Source organism: Myotis yumanensis, unplaced genomic scaffold (genome assembly GCF_028538775.1).
Source record: "Myotis yumanensis isolate MYYU_CA2020_CCGP unplaced genomic scaffold, mMyoYum1.0.hap1 SCAF_9, whole genome shotgun sequence".
NCBI lineage: Eukaryota > Metazoa > Chordata > Mammalia > Chiroptera > Vespertilionidae > Myotis > Myotis yumanensis.
The window spans coordinates 41,056,462-41,077,362 of NW_027223760.1; the positions used below are offsets into that span (position 1 = coordinate 41,056,462).

At 39.8% G+C, this 20,901-nt stretch overlaps 1 protein-coding gene across 1 annotated transcript in view; it reads right to left on the reverse strand.

The window, feature by feature from the left end:
- Positions 1–20,901, reverse strand: part of SEMA3A (semaphorin 3A) — a 195,098-nt gene that overhangs the window by 22,648 nt on the left and 151,549 nt on the right. Inside the window, exons 11-13 of the mRNA XM_070424158.1 lie at positions 17,918–18,137; positions 14,996–15,087; positions 73–114 (exon numbers count right to left, since the gene is read on the reverse strand). Coding sequence (XP_070280259.1) covers positions 73–114; positions 14,996–15,087; positions 17,918–18,137 — 354 coding nt within the window. The remainder of the gene's footprint in view (positions 1–72; positions 115–14,995; positions 15,088–17,917; positions 18,138–20,901) is intronic.

Consider the following 20,901-nt stretch of genomic DNA (forward strand, 5'->3'; position numbering starts at 1 on the left):
AATATATTCATATATTTGAAACACAAAATTAAAACAATGTAGAATACTGATTTTAATATATAATGATATTACCTGCTTAGTGGAAAGCTCCATTGCTGAAATAGTAGTTGGTTCCTAAAGAAGGGGGAAAAAAAAGTGAACCTTGGTAAATTATAAAAGTCATCAGTTAATTAAATAGAACACAAACATATGTTTTCAGGGAAAAAACTTCAGTACCCGTAAGAAGCAATATAACTGAGAAATAAGACACATTAAAGAAATTTCATAGATAAGTGTTAAATGTGTAGAACAGACAATAAGAGTGTGTTAATGTCTTTCAGCCAAAGACCATTAGGAACACACCTGCAGTTGATTAAGTTGGGTTAACTGCTCACCACAAGAAAGGATGCCATGGAATTGCTCAGTAAGTATTGAAAGAACGTACATCTTTTGGACTAGTGTTAGGTAATTTGATATAGGTTTCAAGAAAGTGGGGCTTTGCTCTGCACTGGATGCTATCCAAAAGTAGAGATAATTCCGTAATTGGGTATCTTTATAAATCTTAGTTAGAAGGAGGGAAGAACAGAGTGGGGATAAAGCAGTGGTTGGAAACAAATAGCCATCATTCATGTAGGTAGGATAGGTGACTTGGTCATCTTTTATGGTTTGGACAACGTTTGTGTTCTTGTCCGTGTTTGGGCATAATTACAGGAAGGTCTTGCTTTCCTCTTGACTCATCGGGGTCTCAGAGCGGCCCTGTCTGCTGTTGGTGTTCTGTGAAAATGTGTACGTACGTTCAACTGGGGAACACCGGTCCTGGCTGAAAGTGCCAGGCCAGCTCCTAACAACATCCGTGATGAGCTGATCATGTTAGGCTAGTTTCTAGCCATGGGGGACTGTGGGAGCTCAGTTGGGATGAAAACACTGTTAAGTGTTCTACTGCAGCCTACCAAGTTGGGCTTATCTCACTGCAATAAAGGATGCCACGGAACTTCTCAGTTAAGTGTTAAAAAGGCTTACGTGTTTTGGGCTTGTGGTAGGTGATTTGAGCACATGCAGTTAGCATAAATAAATAAATACTATTCTTTTATGTACTTAGGCCACCAAAAGGTTATTCCTCTGAACTCATTAGCTTATTCCTCTTAATGCTAAGAAGGAGATTGCTTAGGGGTTTGAGAGGTGGCTAATGAGAACAAAGCTTTGTTAGATAGGAAGAATAATTTTAAAAGGCCTCACTGTGTCGGTGGCTGAAACTGAGCCCTAAACAAAGTATAAAGAGCTGAACTCTGGAGCCAAACAAACAGTATGGATTCCAACAGTAACTCAAACCTGGCCATAAGGGTGATATTAGGTGAGCTACGTAACTTCTTTGTAATTCAGTTTTCTCATCTCAGAGGTTGAGAAGATTAAATGAGTTAATAAATGCAAAGCACTCTGCAAATGTGCTTGTTCTTCTCTCTCTCTGTCTCTCTCTCTCTCTCTCTCTCTCTCTCTCTCTCACACACACACACACACACACACACACATATCCTTTTCTTGCTTTAGCCTTTCTATTTAGTGCTTATCACTATCTGGAAATACACACAAGTTCCCCCCAACCTCCCAAAACAGAATCTGAGGGAAGCTCTTATCTGCAGGTGGAGAGTAGGAGAGAAGAACTAAGAATTGAGAGGAAGGAGGAAAAATCAATAAAAGGATGTGTCATTGAAGTTACACTGAGAGAAAATCTAAGAATAATGGACAGTGACTGCCAACACTCTCCACTGAGGTTTGTCCCAGGAAAAGGACTTATTCATCCCATTACTCAGTGGGCGCCCACAGGGATGTTAAATCTCCCACACTCCCAGTTGTGGCTCTTGCTTGCCCTTTTGCCTGCTGTCAGAGAAGTCCTGGGGCAGAAAGAGAAAGACACACAGTGGGAATTAGAGGGAGGCTGATAGGATGTGCGGAGGGTCAGCAGAAGCATCTAATATGTCTTCTTAGTTATTTGTCTGCCCTTTCAACCCCAACCCCCCACCCCAACACACAAATTTAGGACAGGAATTTTTGTTTTATTCACTGCCATATCCCTAGCACCTGAGGTTGTTCCTGGCATTTATAAGTTTTCCATGAGTATTTGTTGAATGGATAATAAGTAAATTAACGAATAAACCCTCTACCAATTTTCTTCTTTTTCTTTAATCTTTTCTATTTTGCCCAGTAAAGTCTGTTCCTTCCACTGAATTTGTATATGAAATAAAGGCAGCTATCATTTAAAAAGTCCTTAATTCTGCCCTGGCGAGTGTGGTTTAGTTGGTTGGACCTCGCCCCATGCACTGAAGGGTTGCTGGCACATGCACCCGGATTGTGGACTCGATTCCTGGTGTGGAACATGCAGGAGGCAGCTGATTGATGTTATGCTCTCTCGTTGATGTTTCTCTCTTCTCCCTTCCTCTCTCTAAAAATCTATAAAATACTTTTAAAAAAATAAAAAGTCCTTAATTCTTCAATCTTAGCTAGAATTTCTTTCAAAATATTCTATACTCACTGTCTTTATTTGCTCATATCCCATTCAGTGCCAGTAATCCTTTGGCCCACTGAGTCTAGTCCTTACTCTAGAGAGATTGCCTAACATTCTCAGATACAGAAATTTCCAAAGAACTGATTAGCTGAATGAACACTTTCAGCCTGTCTTATTATTTCTGGTCTTTGTTTAGATGGCATTATTGACCACTTATTTCTTCTAACTAATGTTTTAGTTTTCTCCCATCCTTTGACTTGGAATTATTGAGAAATAAACATTTTTTTTCTGAGCTTCTTGCAAATTACAGCTAAAGGACTTGATAAAACCTTAAGAAATCATCCCAACAGCTTATACTTAAACAATCTTAGTGACTGATCCTGTGTACACCGTGCAGAATTTATATCACCAGAGATATTCAAACTGCAGAAAAGAAGGATTTATCAGACTGTCCACTGCTTACTTTCATTCTAAGAAAAGAAAATTTGATTCTTTCATCTAAAAATTTTCTCAGCTGACAGTCTTACAGACTCAGAAACTGGTTTAAAATTTATGTGACCATTAAACTTTGTCTTTATCTTCTGTTTCATAGGCATGCCCCTATTAAATACCTGATTTCTTCTTTATACGATATATGTCTCACTTTGGGAGCCCATCTGCATCACCACTTCCTGAAATGACACTCAGCAATTTAACTGAATCGACTTATTTTCAGGACTACATAATTGAGTCAACAAAATATGAAGCAATCTACCAACTTTGCTTCTGGAATGATACAACGATTCCATATCAAGAGGATGATGCTTTGGGGATTCCCATCCATTCATACTTTGGAAGAATCAGCTAATAACCTCTCTGTTCCAGTCTTGGATCCCATTCTATTACCCCCCTTAGATCATGCAGGAAGAGATTTCCACATCCTGTATAGGCAGGAACCACAGCCCCTGTCAACAGGAAGCAGTTAATGAAGACATACTATCCTCCCTCATCATCCCTAAGATATTTCCCTAAAAGATTTCATGGAAGGAATTTTCTGAGGGGGAAAAAAGACATGCTAGTAAGCCAGGGAAAGTATGTTAGGGAAACTGAGAATGATAGTTAAACACCCAAGTAGTTTACAGGCATCTAGTAAATGGAAAATCCTATCTTCGTAACAAGGATACTTAAGAGTAAATGGTTTACACCTCTCCTCCCCAACCAGAGTATAAATAGCTTAAATCATCCCAAGGAGACAGAGGGAAGCTAGGTAGACAGGGACAGGGACCATGGGGGGGGGGGGGCGGGAGAGGAGGAAATAAAACTGAAAATCCAAGTAGGTGAAGTTACTAAGGCACCCCAACTGGGCAGGGAAGGAAAGGTGCGCCAGGGAGACATGAGCTTTAAAATGTTTAATGTTGCTGACAGGCAGCTTGCAGATAACCAATCACAAGGTAGTAAGGCATATAAACCAATCCCAAGGAATTTGTGAAGGTAAAATTCTTTGAAAGAACTAATCAGGAAATAAGAAGCATATATATAAAAAAGCACGTATGCTTCCTCTTCTCTCTCTCTCTGGTGTGCTAGGTTCTTGGGTGGATGGCAGGAGATGTGCTCCCCTGTGCCCACGTGGCTTATCGCCATATGGGCCTCCACACATGGACTATTAGACTTTAATAAGCTTGGATGCTGAACTACTCCTGACTATGACATGGAAAGGAAGCCCTGGACACTGGGCAGCTCCTGGAACCCCAGCTGCACCTTCTCCAAGACTGGCCCCTTTCAATAAACTTCAGTTCCACTAACACGACTTTAGTCTCCGATTTCCTGAGACAGTGAACTCGGACTCAAAAACCCCGTATTTTGGTTTTAATCCTATGCAGGGAGATAGATAGCAGAAATCCAGTTAGTACCGTTTATGCCAACCACACTCAAAGACAGATGCAGTTAAGGCAATAAATCTCATTTTGGCGCATCAACATAAAGCTGATGTATATTCTATTGAGATCCTCCCTTAATACCTTCCCTAAACCCCAGGACTTAAAAACCCACAAGAAAGAGGACCCAGGGCTTGCTCTCCCTCCTGGGAGCATGCCCGTGCCTTTCCCTTTCCCATGTTCTTTACCCACAGGCATGCATCTCTCAAACTGTAAGGGTCCTCATGAGACTTGCAACCAGGAGAGCAATGGGCAGCAGCAACTCCTCCGGGCCTAACACCTTGAACCTGTCCCCAAGAACCCCCTTTTATCTGACTTCCCAGAGAGCCAAAGCAGGCTCACGTAGGCTCTTTCCTGTTGCTTCTTCTGTCCTAAGCCTTTTCTTGTTTCACTGTCCCCAACTTTAATAAACATACTCTAAAATAATAAATAAAATAAAATAAAATAAAATAAAAATAAAATAAGGTAACTAAGTAAAAGACAACCTGCTTGAGAAATACATGAGATAAATGATTTAGAATGTAAACTAATTTTATTAGGATAATTTAAAGATTCCCCATAGTGTAATTAATGATATTAAAAATAAATATTTTCTATAGGAATTGTAAACCATAAAGACAACTATGAAGAGACTGTCTATCAATTTTCTCTATTCAGTGATATGATGTTTAGAATTTATAGTAGTAGCATCAAATCACAAAAATTAAGGGGACTGATTTTCACCTTATAGAAGACAAAGTTGACTACTTTATTTAGTTTTGAATAATATTGAAATCAATGAACCCAAACACTGAATTTAGAAGTGTTAAAAAGAAAAATTTTCCATAGTAACTTCTTTAATTCCAAAAGTTTTACAGGAGAAATGATTATGTGATTTTGTAAGCAGCTAACTTCAAGCAGACTTTCAAGGTGCAAGGAAAGTGTTTCTTAGAGAATTATTAACAGTTTACTATAATGAAGTAAAAGTTAGATATATCTAAGTTCTTTAAAAATCTTAAATAAAACTATATAAAAGTGAAGCTGATTAATATTCATTCATTTCATGTTCATCGAATTACATATCTACAAGGTAGATGAAAATGAATTATTTCATACATAAATTGCAAAACAAAACAAATCCCAATCCACACCAAACTCACATTATAATTTCAACATTTTTAAATTAAGATCTTAAAATCTCTTAATTAAAAGAACCTTATTTATTTTTCAGACTAGAAAATTAATTAACAGTTTGGAATAAGATGTACTATATGCTGCCTTAGTTGAATTTGAATAGATAAAATATTAAGATGACATCTATTTAAATAAGCTATATTTTGTTCTGAGAAATAGCTGGTGGTGAATATGATTTCCATTTAAATCAGATATAGCTTCATAAACAATTTTCATGCAAACTGGTTCATTTGCAAATTTAATTGGTATTCAAGTACAAATGATATTAAAAACAGCATCTTTTCAAGATTTTCTATGACTTTAATTTATTATATATTTTTCCAGATATTTTAACCTAGTCTTTATTAAACTTTTGCACTTGCATAGCTTTTCAACCTGCTGGTCCTGGAGAATCTGACATAGCTCCCTGGATGCTAAGCACGTAGGCACTCCTTTAGAATAAGTTAATAGTCTAGGTTTTGGAAAGCATCAATTATGTTTTACATTTGAATGAAAATGAAAACTCTTTCATTTATTTGCTCAGCTGTTCATGGAATATTGCATAAGTTGGGTTTAAAATGCATGTGTTATTGATGTAACTCCCTTGCAATCCCTTGCAGTTAATAGGACTATAAATAAACCCATTGCACTAAATGTACTGCAACTTGATGTAATCTTCCACTGTCTCAAAGTAAAACCCTCTTTGAACTAGAAAGAAAATCCCACCTTGGGTGAAGTAAAAATCTAGAAATGTCTGGCTTTTATACCTTTTGAATATTTTTAATAAGATATAGATATAGAATTTTCAAGCATTTTAAAGGAGACTTTTATTGGCAAACTTTTTGACTCGAGGGCCACAATGGGTTCTTAAACTGGACGGGAGGGCCGGAACAAAAGCATGGATGGAGTGTTTGTGTGAACTAATATAAATTCAAAGTAAACATCATTACATAAAAGGGTACGGTCTTTTTTTTTTAGTTTTATTCATTTCAAACGGTCCGGATCCGGCCCGCAGGCCGTAGTTTACCCACAGCTGGAACTAGTTAACAATAGCTACCATTTACTAGTAATCTTAATTTTGCTTTTTTATATATTTTATTATTGACAATATTACAGATGTCTCCCATTTTCCCTCCCTTTACCCCCCGCTACCCAGCCCCTACTCTCCTGCTCCAGGTCTTCACCACCCTATTGCCCATGACCATGGGCTATACATATAAGTATACTAGGGGCCCAGTGCACGAATTTGTGTACCTTGAAATGAACTGTGGGTCGCGAGGCTGCAGTGGGCACCAGGGCAGGTCTAGGCCCATCCTCCTCGCTCCCAGTTCCCTGTCTTCTGGCAGCCCCACTCCCGTTGCCACCACTCCCACGCACTGATGGCACCGGCCCCGCTCGCACCCTCTGACAGTGCAGAGTGATTGTGGCTGGTGCCAGTAGTGGGTTTCAGTGGGGCCGGCACCATCAGAGGATGTGTGCGGTGGCTGCTGCCCCGATTGCCCCTCAGGAGCAGGGGCAGGTGGAGAAGCCCTCAGGGGTGATCAGGGCCGGCACAGGGTGCTGGCAGCGGGTGGGAGCGGAGCCATCTCCAGCAACAGGTGTGAGCGCCAGGTGGGACCGTGGCACACGGGAGCAAAGAATTTTCAGTAACCACTAGAGGCTTGCCCTAATGACAGCGACTGGCGCCCTGCCTTAGTCTGGAGCCCCTGCTCATCTGCTCCACCATCCCCCTGTGGCTGCTGCTCGCCATGTTCCCCACTCTGCTGCCTGATGCCAACACCCGCCATGTTCTGCGTGTACCCCCTGGTGGTCAGTGCACGTAATAGTGACTGGTTGTTCGGTTGTTCCACTGTTCAGTCTATTTGCATATTAGCCTTTCATTATATAGGATAAGTTCTTTGGTTTATCTCTCCTCAACCCCCAACCCCTACATGGTATGTCAGTCTGTTCCATACCGCCATGCTTCAGGTCGTATTTTGTTGGTCAATTCATTTTGTTCATTGGATTCCACAAATAAGTGAGATCATGTGATATTTGTCTTCTTCAGATTGGCTTAATTCACTTAGCATAATAAATAATCATAATTATAAAATACTTTTAAAAATTATGAACTGAAGAAGTTGAGGATCAACTGACTGTAACCAGCATATTCCTAGAATCACATAGTAAATATTATATAAATATAGATTTGTGATTATAATAATATTTGGAATTAAGTTTGTCTTAGTATTTTAATGTCATTTTGAATATATAATGACAATTCAAAGTCATTTCTAGAGTTTTATAACAATGCCAATTTTATTTCACTTCTTACTACCTATTAAAATTTTATTCTAAAGTGGAAATGTTATTATAGATAAATTTTTTTTTTCTATACTCTGATTGGGATGTGATTTCACCCAAATAAAAGTATCTTGGATGTAACTGAAACCACTGGAATGTTCTGTGATTAGCTAGGGTGTTTTCCTGACACCACCCTCAAGATGGTAATGGACATAGTACTGGCTGTAATTCAGGATTTCATTTGAGATTTGATTATTCGGTCTAGGAAGGACACATGAATATGGTCTCCTGGAGAAATTATGATAAAATTAACAGGTTAGATGACATTAAATAACTCATTTTAAATTCTAAGAGTATCAGATACTATCATGACCCTAAATTTGTTCCTTGCATATTTATCTTGTCAAACTACCATCTTGCTCAGGTTAACCCTTTTTAATTTTATTTTATGTTAAATAGAATGACTCATAAGGTTCACTTTGAAATACAGAGACTGTAACATTTCTCTGCTTTTTTCACTGTGTATAGCAATTGCTTTAATGTATTGTGTTTTTTTCTCCCACTGCAAAATTAAACAAAGTTTGACAGTGAAATATTCCAATTGCTAGACCACAATACATGTATGAACCTTGCCTGATAGAACAGAATGTTGAAAGTAAATATTTCTCTAAACTCTGCCCCAATATGTTTTGTCTACTTGAGGACCAAAGAAATAATAATGACAATAATGCATAGCAGAGAACATAGGAGTGAACTGGAACATTTATCTATGAAAAGATATGTGTTCTATGTTGCAAAAATCTTTTTCACAAAATCATAAATACTTGTTTCCAGGCCAGCGCTATATTACGTATTTATATTTAATTGTTAGAAACTGATAAACTTTCTTGTGATATCTTAAAAATTACACAAATGTCATTTAATAGTTATCATAGGTATAACTCAGTTGTGTATTTCTCTGAAAATTGCAACATGCTAACAAATCTAATAGATATTAAATATATGTGTTTGCAACCTCTCAAGATTTTGTTAGCAGTCATTTAAGATCAGAATAAATTAATCTTTATTAAACTGAATTTTTATTATTGTAGTAAAAAAATGTACCTAAGAAGAAAAATGTAAACTTAAAATTCCAGAGGTATGGGGAATATAAATTAGCTAGAATATAGTGTTACTGTAAAATTATGCATGTTCTGATTCATAAACTCCCATAATATAATTAATAAAACAATTATTAATTTCAAAATGGCATGATATAACTTGATACAATTGTACAAGATAAAACTTTACTGTAATAATAGATAATAAATTAAGTCCTTGAAACTATGTTGGAAAACATGTAAAAGTCTATAAGCTACATAAGATCACGGACTGTGTTTTTTGTGTTCAACTCTGAACCATAAGAATTTAGCAATGTAGCAGAATCATGGTAAGTAGAATATATTTGTGTACTGTGAATTAATAAATAAAAAATAATATATAATAATCCTATGTAATAAAAGCCTAATATGCTAAGTGTCTGTTTGTCCGATCGGCTGTTCAACCAATCAAAGTGTAATATGCTAATGATATGCTAAGGCTGCCCATCCACTCGCTATAATGTGCATTGACCACCAGGGGACAGACAGTTGACCAGTCGTGTGCCCTGTAACTTCATTTACAACATTGGTGGCAATATTAATTTTTAATATGTAGAATTTCTATTTTTTTTTTCTACTAGAGAGTAATATGGGATATAATCAGCTGTATAATTTGTTGCTGATCCTGGTTTATCTTCCTTGGACTTTGGCACCTCCTTTAACATGGTCTTACTGAGAAAGACCTTAAACTCTTTACTTTCTTATATTTTATTTTTTTCATCAATACAAATTCCTTCATTTATTTAATAGATTTTGGTTGAAAACATATTTTAGGCTCTGGAAGACACAAGAAAGGACACAAAACAGCAATTTATATACCTCCCCTTCAGTGCCCATAATTGGTTTGCTGAATCTAGATGGATTCTATATTTCTAACACAGTCCATTAGGATAATTGTATTTTTGAATATGTAAAATATTAATGTGTAAATACTGAAGTGGGACTTAGTGAACTATAGGAATTAGTCATCACTCTATGTCAGGCATAAATAAAAATAAGGTCTAAGAATCTGATTTAAAAACTATATAGCCACGATGGCGGCGTAGGGAGCGGACCTGTGTGTGCTGCTCTCTCACAGCATCATTGAAACTATCAACTATGAAGTAAACAACCGCCACTCAGAACCATGGGGAAGTTGGCCCAGTGGGAGATCTACAACTGGAGGAAAAGAAAGAAGCGCAGTGAGACTGAGTGGGAGCTACGGAGGCACCAAAACCAGAGGTACGCAGTCACACGCCACGCGGGCTGCAAATGGGTTCTCGGTTTTTTACGAACCCTCGAATCCTCTGGGCTTGCTCGGGGCGGGTCTCTGAGGCCCCAGATCCCACAGGGAGAGGCGGCCACGGCCTTGCAGTGGTCGGAGAGCGAGGGAAGCTCTGACACGCGGCTGCTCGCAGGCACCGAGGGACAAGAAGTCCTGGGGCCCCGGGGAGGCGAGGGGCGCGGAGACGCCGCCATCGCTATTTCCTCCACGCTGGCGACTCCCTGTGACCCCGCCCTACCCTCAGGGCTGTGCCAGAGGCACAAGAGGGAATGACTGTGCTTTTACAAACTCTCAAATCCACTGAGCTGGTTCGGGCGGGTCTCTGAGGCCCCAGGCCCCAAGGCGAGAGACGGCACGGCCTTCCAGCGGTCAGAAAGCGAGGGAGGCTCTGGCGCTCGGCTGCTCGCCGGCACTGGGGGACGCAAAGTCCTGGAGTCCTGGATAGGCAAGGGGCCACTGAGTCTCCGCCCCGGCGACTCCCTGTGACCCCGCCCTACGCAATTTACATTCCCATCTGGGCTGTGCCAGACTCACAAGTAGAAACGCCTTTGCTTTTGCAAACTTTCAAATCCACTGAGCTGGTTCAGGCGGGATCATGAAGCACCAGACCCTACGGGGAGAGGCAGCACGGCCTTGCAGCCATCAGAAAGCGAGGGAGACTCTGTTGCACAGCTGCTCGCCGGCACTGGGGGACACAAAGCCCTGGCAGAGAGTCAAGGGGCCGCGGAGACTCAGCCAGTGCTATTTGCTCCGCCATGGCGACTCCCTGAGTCTCAGCCCTAATCAATTTACATCCCCATCCAAGCTGTGCCAGGTGCACAAAAAGACCCACCTGCGCTTTTGCAGCCTATCCCAACAAATTGCAGACTTCAACTGCTCGCAGCCATGAGAGACACACTCAAGAAGCAGACCCAGGAGAACCAGGATGGCGGCATAAGGAAGAGACCTGTGCGTGCTACCTCACACAACAACATCGAAACTACCAAATATCAGACAAACACCTATCATACAGAACCATGGGAAAGTTGGCCCAGTGGAAGCTCTACAACTGGAAGGAGAGAAAGAACATTGAGACTGAGTAGGATGTGACACCAAGTACAGAGTCAACCCAACAAACTGCAGATTTCAACTCCTCGCATAGAAAGAAGCGCATTGAAACTGAGTAGGATGTGCAGAGGCACCAAGTACAGAGCCCATCCCAGCAGGCTGCAGATTTCAGCTCCTTGCATCTGGGAGGGACGCAATCGGGGGGCAGAGTCGGGTCCGGGGCCGGCCAGGGCTGGGCCTGACTCAGCCGGCACTGTGGAACTGCTGTACCAGCAAGCGCACAAACATGCCCACTGGTCCCAGTCTCTTGTGGGGCGCTGGGGGACAGCAGACAGGCAGTCTGTGCACTTGGTGGAGGCCAGGAGTACTGGATGTTCAACCACCAGGAACGCCTGGAGATTTTGTCTAGTGGGGAGCCGCTGGCAGGGGACAGAGGGCCAAACTTCCTGTTTCCCCGGTAAGGCTGGGATGGCCCCGGTGAGGTCGGGATGGCCCCGGTGAGGTTGCGGTGTGGTAGGGACGACCCCGGTGAGGTTGAAACAACCCCCGTGAGGTAGGGACGACCCCAGTCAGGTCGAAACGGCCCCGGTGTGGTAGGGACGACCCCGGTGAGGTTGAAACGGCCCCCGTGAGGTAGGGACGACCCCGGTGAGGTTGAAACGGCCCCCGTGAGGTAGGGACGACCCCGGTGAGGTTGAAACGGCCCCCGTGAGGTAGGGACGACCCTGGTCAGGTCGAAACGGCCCCGGTGTGGTAGGGACAACCCTGGTCAGGTTGAAAGAGCCCCGGTGTGGTAGGGACAACCCCGGTGAGGTTGAAACGGCCCCCGTGAGGTAGGGATGACCCCGGTGAGGTTGAAACGGCCCCCGTGAGGTAGGGACGACCCCGGTGAGGTTGAAACGGCCCCCGTGAGGTAGGGACGACCCTGGTCAGGTCGAAACGGCCCCGGTGTGGTAGGGACAACCCCAGTCAGGTCGAAACGGCCCCGGTGTGGTAGGGACGACCCTGGTCAGGTCGAAACGGCCCTGGTGTGGTAGGGACGACCCCGGTGAGGTTGAAACGGACCCCGTGAGGTAGGGACGACCCTGGTCAGGTCGAAACGGCCCCGGTGTGGTAGGGACAACCCCGGTCAAGTTGAAACGGCCCCGGTGTGGTAGGGACGACCCTGGTCAGGTCGAAACGGCCCTGGTGTGGTAGGGACGACCCCGGTGAGTTTGAAACGGCCCCCGTGAGGTAGGGACGACCCCAGTCAGGTCGAAACAGCCCCGGTGTGGTAGGGACAACCCCGGTCAGGTTGAAACAGCCCCGGTGTGGTAGGGACAACCCCGGTGAGGTTGAAACGGCCCCCGTGAGGTAGGGATGACCCCGGTCAGGTCGAAACGGCCCCAGTGTGGTAGGGACAACCCCGGTCAGGTTGAAACGGCCCTGGTGTGGTAGGGACAACCCCGGTGAGGTTGAAACGGCCCTGGTGAAGTCGGGACGGACCCGGTGAGGTTGAAACGGCCCCCGTGAGGTAGGGACGACCCCGGTCTGGTAGGGACAACCCCGGTCAGGTCGAAACGGCCCCGGTGTGGTAGGGACAACCCCGGTCAGGTTGAAACGGCCCCGGTGTGGTAGGGACGACCCCGGTGAGGTTGAAACGGCCCTGGTGAGGCTCAGACGGCCCTGGTGAGGTTGAGACTACTCCAGTGAGGTTGGGACAAATAAAGGGGACCAGTATGGACTGATGAACAGGGGTAGATACAGAAGCAGAGCAACATTGAACAGAATGTTAAACTACAGTGGGAAGCCTGGGGAGGGTTGGGGGGGGGATTAAGAGACCAACTGAAGGACTTATATGCATGCATATAAGATTAACCAATGGACACAAGACACGGGGCGGGGGGGGGGGGCGGGGGGTAGGGGCCGGGGGAATGTCAAGGAGGGGAAAAAAGGAGACATATGTAATACTCTTTGTAATACTTTAAGAAATAAAAATTATTAAAATATTAAAAAAAACACTATATATATAAAAGCCTAATATGCAAAGTATCCCCTTGGGAGTTCCACAGACTGGGAGTTCGATTGCTCTCTATGATATGCACTGACCACAAGGGGGCTGCATGAAATGAAGGAAGGCCCTGGCCAGCAGCTGGCAGCTGGGGAAGGGAGGCCCCAGCCAGCAGCCAACAGCCCCTTGGGTCTTTACCTGTGCACGAATTTCATGCACTGGGCCTCTAGTCATAATATAACTATGATAATTTTATTATTTGAAGGCCAGGAATTAGTGAAAGTGCTATTGGAAATGTGGCTTATTTTCAGTGTAGCTAAACCAAGACAATAAAATTATGTTAACAATAAAATTATGAGTACAGTATTTAGCACTGTCCTAAATGCTTTACATATAGTATCTTTTTTCTAGCCTCCTTGTGAAGTAGGCATTATTCTTGTTTTACTGATGGGGAATTTCAAAAGGAATTGTTAAATGTTCCTAACAAAAGTGCCATGTATCTGTGACTAAAGAACCTAAATCTTTCCACTGGAACATTGTTTAGTTATTATTATAAGATGTCTATGTCATGATTTACCAGTTATTGTTCCAATGGTAATCATCATTTTAATTGAATGAGTGTATATCAGGAGCTTGCCATACTGTACTTCACTTCTTTTTTAAAATAGTACTGAGTAGTGAGCAAGAGGCAATTTATTTTAACAAATTGATTTAGAAATATGAGTCTAAGACATGTCTTAGGAAGACTTTGCTTACAATTAAAACAGTTAATCAACTGAAAAATTTGATCCAGATACTTCATTTTACAGGTAAAGTATGTGAGACACCTGGAGACTAAGTGAGATAATTTTGAGTTGTAAGGCTAGATCCAACGTTTTCTCATCCACAGAATTCTTCTAATTCCAGTGTATTTTGCAATCTTATAAGATTCTCTATTATTTTATCAAAAATTAAAACCACTCCTTTTATAGACATCTACTTCCCTCTCCTAAGATAAATAATGTCTTTCAAGGTGTGCTTCAAACCAAATCTTCCTATTAGCTAGCGTTCCAGAAGGAACGGACATGGTGGTAAGTTATATTGCTTAAGTTGACCTCTCTCACGTCAACACATATCCTCCAGTCTCTACCCCAATCCTATGTAAATTTGCTTTGATCTTCTGTGATTCAGGAGAGAGGGACACATATCTGTACATTTCTTAAAAGTGTAGGGTAGGAATCCATAACAAATGTACCGCTCGTGACATAGAAGTCTCAAACCTTTTCTTCTAAGAAATAATTTTGTAAAGAACATGATAAAACAATTCATGAAAAAGCTGCAGAATGGTTGAATGTGTTCATTCCCCTATCATTCTGAAAGTATTTCCCTTAACATTCATGGAAGTTACGTATCTTCCCAGTTATACTGTAATGTGTGAAAGAGATTTTGGAGGTGGGGGCTCATGAAGTTTGTTCACTGAGGTAACTTACATAAATAATATACAATGTAAATCATATATATTATCATTGAGAAAACAAAATATGAGCCAAGAATACATTTCTCTACATTTTTAGTTTTTACTAGCATTGAAAATTTCAAGGTTTATTTTGACTAGTGTCTGGCTTTCTAATTGACAAGCTAATTAGAAGTGTATGCTAGACTACTTGTCCATACCAAGTGTAGTGCAGCTGTCCTGGGGGAGAGACATGCGAGTGAACTTGTTAACACTTGAAATGAAGCAGCACTCACCCGAAAAACTGCCATTTCTTCCAGCAGAACTTCTTCTAAATCATGCCAAGTCTCTTTAGGAATTGAAACCACTTTAAGAACGGTTCCGACATCTTTGAGAGAAAACGGAGAAGAGCACAATTTAAACAGACCTCAACAGAGTTTAGTGTTAATGAATGAATCCAGTATTTGACCAGAAAGAACATTTTGACGTCAGTCTTCCTTTTATTTTTTTGTTACCGAATTATTAAAATATTCATATGCCTTTCATGCAACTGGATAAACTACAAGCATAGCATAAAACTAAAAGAATTTACTTTTTAGAAATAAATGAAGCTTTGAAGATGATATCACCGTGAACTTGCATTATTAAAAATATATATAATAATTACTAGGTTGGACTATTATTTTTAATCTAAATTGTCAGGTGTCTCAGAAAAAAATACAACAGAAATAATATCAGCTTTTACATGACAGGTTTTTCCACTCTTATTATGAAATCAGGGACTACTATGAAGACTTAATGTAGTTGCAAAAAGCCAGGAATGTTGCCAAGCAACAGATACTTGTAGAGTGGTTAGCGCTTCAGAGCCTGGCTGCTCTTGTCACCTGAAAGCCTTTAGTGCTTAGAGGCCCCTAAAGACAGCTCAATGACCATGAAGTGATGAATGACAACAACTTTATTTCTCAAAATAAACACCTTGGATTACGTACTGCAGTGTTTTTTTTCAATAATCGGTTTATCAATTTTGGTTAATCAATTTTATAGTACTAAAGAATTTAAAATTCAGAAGCATAAATCATAAAAACAAGTTGAATACATTTTACATTTCAAGCATTGTTCATTCTAATTTTAAAATTCTTTTAATGACAAGAGCTGTCACTTTTATTCTAAGTTGGGTTAAGCAGATATTAATGTTCTCGTATTTACAGGCACATTCCTATTTCTTGATAAAATGAAGAACAGGGCCTTATTAAATTAAAAAATTTGACTCTTCAACATTTCAATTCTAATCAGCTGATCAATTATACTTTGTTTCAACTGGCTCATTTTAATCAAGTTTAAAGACTCATTATTTGAGAAGAAAATCTTGCCAGTAAAAAATAAGTTATGGCAGAAAAAAAATTCAATGTATTCATATCACTGATAACCATTTTCAGGGGATCAATATGATGTGATATATGAGATCAAAAAAGGTTGCTAGTGTATCCCTTGTAAAGTTAAAAAAAATTCCTCTTTTAAGAAGATCCTTCTATGTTTATAGGACCTCAGACTCCTTATAATACCAAAGATTAAAGGTAAGTTAGGTTAAACTACTTAGTGCCTCTGATGGGTCTCCAGTATCCAAACATCACTTTATCTGTGTTCCAGATCGAGTTTTACCGAGTAGTATTTCAAACAATTTCACACAAACTGAATCAGATTACTCAACTAGGATCAATACATTATGATGTGCTACTTAGTTAAAAGATAAAATTACTGTAATCAATTTACTTTGCTGACAGATGACCCAGGTCTGTGCTGACCGATAGCCATCCACATCATCAGACATTCAACACGCTCATGAAACTGGTTTCTTTAAGGACAGCATGTGTCCAAGTAGAATTAAAAACTCCTGATTGGGTTTCTTTGGTCAAATAGCCGAAAGCAAGCTTTTGTTGCACTGACAATGAGTGAGGGACTTCTCAACATGCTTAGGCCAGAGGTGAAGAAAAAGGCAAGTGTGACATTAGTGAACAAAATTAATTACTCTGTAGAGAGATCTAATTATAATTTGACATTAAATAATATACTAACATTTACAAAAAAGAAATCATATCATCTTACAATTTCTAAACATATTTGTAATCAGAAGTTGATATTTGCAATTCATTGACTTTTATCAAACATTGAGTCTCATTGGGATTCTGCCATTTGATATAGAAACTTTCTCGTAAAAGTAGACTGTAATGTATTGCTCAGAACCTGACACTGTTACACCTGATAACATAGGTATTTCACGATTTTGTTATAAAACTTTAAGTCCTTAAAGCACTTACTCCAAGGTTGTCATTCCTGTGTAGTTAATGCAATTTTTAACCTCTTTCTCACCAAGGGAAAATAAATGTTATCATACCAGGTTTCAGTGAGGCACTCACCCGGTTTCCCATTGATTTATGTCAGTTAACAATGCTAATGGAGACAAGGAATTTATTACCTTGGAACTTGACCCTAAGTAGCAAGTTTCAAATTTGTAACTGGCACTTTCAAAACAGTATTATTAAAGGGAGGAGGGGAAAAATAAAATATGTCAAAATAACAATGGAATTCTTTCTGAAAATATACCTGTAAAAAGTTTGTTTCTAATCAAAGAAGTATTAAAATAATGTTGTTGAATTTCTATAGAAAGGTATCTAAGAATGTATGTGATGATCCCATAACTCCATTTTGTTGTTTTTCTGATATAGTGACCCCCCCCCCCCCCCCCCCGCATGGTATGGCAAAAACACTGAACAAATTTTGTTGCCCAGATTTATTTGCTGGGAGATTTACACTCTATGGTATTTTTAAAGTTTGGATAATTTCTTGTAAATTAATTCAGAAACCATTACTGAATGTCTTGGCAAGTTTAGGTATGGTTTGAGCAATACATCTCTGTTCTAAAAAGCCACTGTCCAGAAAGAGTTATGATTCAATTAAGGATATTGATTATTTACCTAATTATTAGCTTTACCTGATCATTCTTATCAACTTTTGATTGAAACAAAAATTGAATTTAAAATGTCAAATTGCTTACAAAGATAACACATTATAACAATAGAATGTTCAGGTTTTGTAGTCATTTATTAACATTTAACTATACCTTGAAAATGACTATAAAAACTTCCTTTGATTCTCAGTAGACTTACTCAGTTGAATTCAATGGTCTTGAAGGAAATTTAGAGCTGAAATCAGACATTTACCTGTTCCAATAAACATGACATCATACTGGCCATCTTCTGCATCCACTCGGTCCACTACAATCTGTGTAAACTGATAATTTACATCTGTTTTGACCATTACTGGGCGGTTATTAATAGGAAACACTGGATTGTACATGGCTGGATGACTTCTTGCAAATGTTATAACATCGTCAGGAAGGTCTTTGGTTGAGTCAAATCCACCAAATGTTTTGCTGGGACACTGATAAGATAAAGAGAAGGATATATTTTGATTAAAATATAGTTAATATGATTATTTTATATATATATGGCTAAGCAACTGTCCCACTGGTAGCTATGCAGCGTAATCATCAGGGGGCAGATGCTCAACGCAGGAGCTGCTGAGCTGCAGTGACCTGGCAGCTGCGGTTTTTCAGTGACACACCCCAGAACTAGAGTGGAGGGAGCCCGATTCTGGGGTGCATCACCTGAGAACTGCCCTCTCCCAATCCGGGACCCCTCAGGGGATGTTGGAGAGCCAGTTTCAGCCCGATACCCGCAGGCCAGGCCGTGGAACCCCACCCGCTGGAGGGACCCTGCTCACTCTGCAGATGCCCTTAGAGCCTTGGCTCAGCCCTGGGTGTGGCCAGTTGGGGAGGGGATGTGGGAGGTTGGCTACAGGGCTTATCCTGCCAGTCTCGCCCAGTCTCGCCCAGTCCCGCTCCACGGGCCACCTTCTAATTAATATCCTTCAATGTGCAGGAATCTGTGTACCAGGGCACTAGTATAACAATATATGACATAAATGGCCTGTAATCGTTTTTTAAGTAAAAGAAATAATGTTAATTACATGTTAAAGACATCCAGAATAATTTTTTAGATATATTTGATTCAGAATGCTTTTTTCAGATATATTTGATTTTTATCCTATGTATATGCCAAAATACAAATGCTCTTTTCAAACTAAAAGCCAATATAAACTATTCTTTATTGCTTTGTTTCTGGCATAACTCTGAAAAGGTACCACAAAACATATCAAAATAACTATTACTAAAAAGTTATTTTAGGGATAAGAACAAGTATTATTAAGTGGGTAACCTGCAGGGATCTGAAACTGACCAATCAGAATGGACAAAATAGAACTGATGAGGGCCATAGAGAATCAGAAAGGATGCACTGTAGTACACTGGCAAAATATCATCACTGGATGTAAATGCTCCACATAAAGCAATAAGCCAAAAAGGAGAAAATTCAGATTTCACAGTCTCTTTTACTTAATTATGTGGTAGAAGCACTCAGAGTACAATATCTCCAGTCTCATGCTTTTTGTCTTCCACTTAAGTAATTTCTGTCACTTAACGTAACAGCTTTGGAGTTAAAGGAATATAGAGAAGTTCTTACAAGAGAGTTAGAAGGAGAAATCAATTGTCTGTAATTACCTTAATATCTATCATTAATAATTCATGAGAAATAAAATAAATAAACCTGTTTTTAAAAGAGTATGTATTTATGCATATATATGTATGTATACATTTGTTATATATATATACACACACACACACACACTCATACACATCAGTGTAACAGTTGAAGGACTTAAAGAATTACATTTTGCTTAAGTAAATTATAAAATTACTCATTTTATATTATAGAAATATAAAAAAGCTCTATAAATTCTTAGAAGAAATGATAAAGCATATTTTTATGACATTTATCATTAGTTTTTGCTTTTCTACTGCCATTTAAATATAGCTTGCAAAAATTTAGAAATGTGTGATTTAAAGTTACAGTAAGGAATTGATTTTTATTTTATCCTCTATCTGTGTCATTCTTTTGCCTTTCTGGACTTTTATTTTTGTTACTAGCGTTACTTAGTTACAGGTTTTCCTTTAAAAATAAATGCCATCTACCATGGCTGGTGAGACTCAGTTGGTTAGATCTTAGTCCTGAGGACCGAAGGGTTGCTGGTTCAAATCCAGGCCAAGACACATACCCAGCTTTTGGGTTTTATCCCTGTTCAGGGTGCGTAGAAAACACAAACACACTCTCTCTCTCTCTCTCTCTCTCTCTCTCTCTCTCTCTCTCTCTCTCTCTCTCATCACTGAAAAACATATCCTTGGGTAAGAATTAAAAAAGAGAAATAAAAATATATATCATCTACTGACACATTATTTGAAGGTCACAGAATATTTTTCACCAGTAATGTGATGAATGACAGAATTCTCAGCTGTCACTTTTTGGGATTAATGAACTCATCCACGTAAATTTTATTCATGGAGTTAGGTGTTATCTCCTCCTGGCTTCCGTCTCCTAATTTCTACATCAGGCGATACTTTCTGCCTCCTGCCTTCTGCCTTTAGCACTCGGTGCATGTGCTGATTTAATGTCCCATGTTATAACAACTCTCCATGAATACTGGGTGAGAGCACAGGCTCTAGAACCAAACTGCCTGGACTGCATCCTAGATCCTATCCTTGCCTCAGAGTCCTTATCTGTGAAATGGGATATAATAATTGGGCTATTGAGTACAATATATATAAGTAGGTATAAATCTCTTAAAACAGGATCTGGCACACAATAATTTCTAATTTCTAATTAATAATTCCTAATTATTTCTAATAATTCCAAATATATTTTACACACCTTCAGATGAAATACTTTGTAACTCCAAATAGTAGTATAATATCTAGCACATTGAAGTAATTCCAAGTTTGTTGAAGTGAACCTCACAAGAGTTTGTATTTAGAATACAGTGGCATCATTAGCCATGGAGATATAAATAGCCATAGGGATATAAAAATGTCCACCAACAAAGTCAAAACAGTTTACTTTGAAATAGAATATATATCTTATGCTTTTTATAAAACCCATTGGGCTTCACATAATTAATAGATATTCCACCTTGTTCATTTATTCTGAAAGTTTATTTTTTTATCTACAAGATCCATCATCCAGAAATAATATTTGTAAAATGGAAAAATTTTAATTTGCTCATAAATAAGTGTAACAATACAGAAAAACAAGAC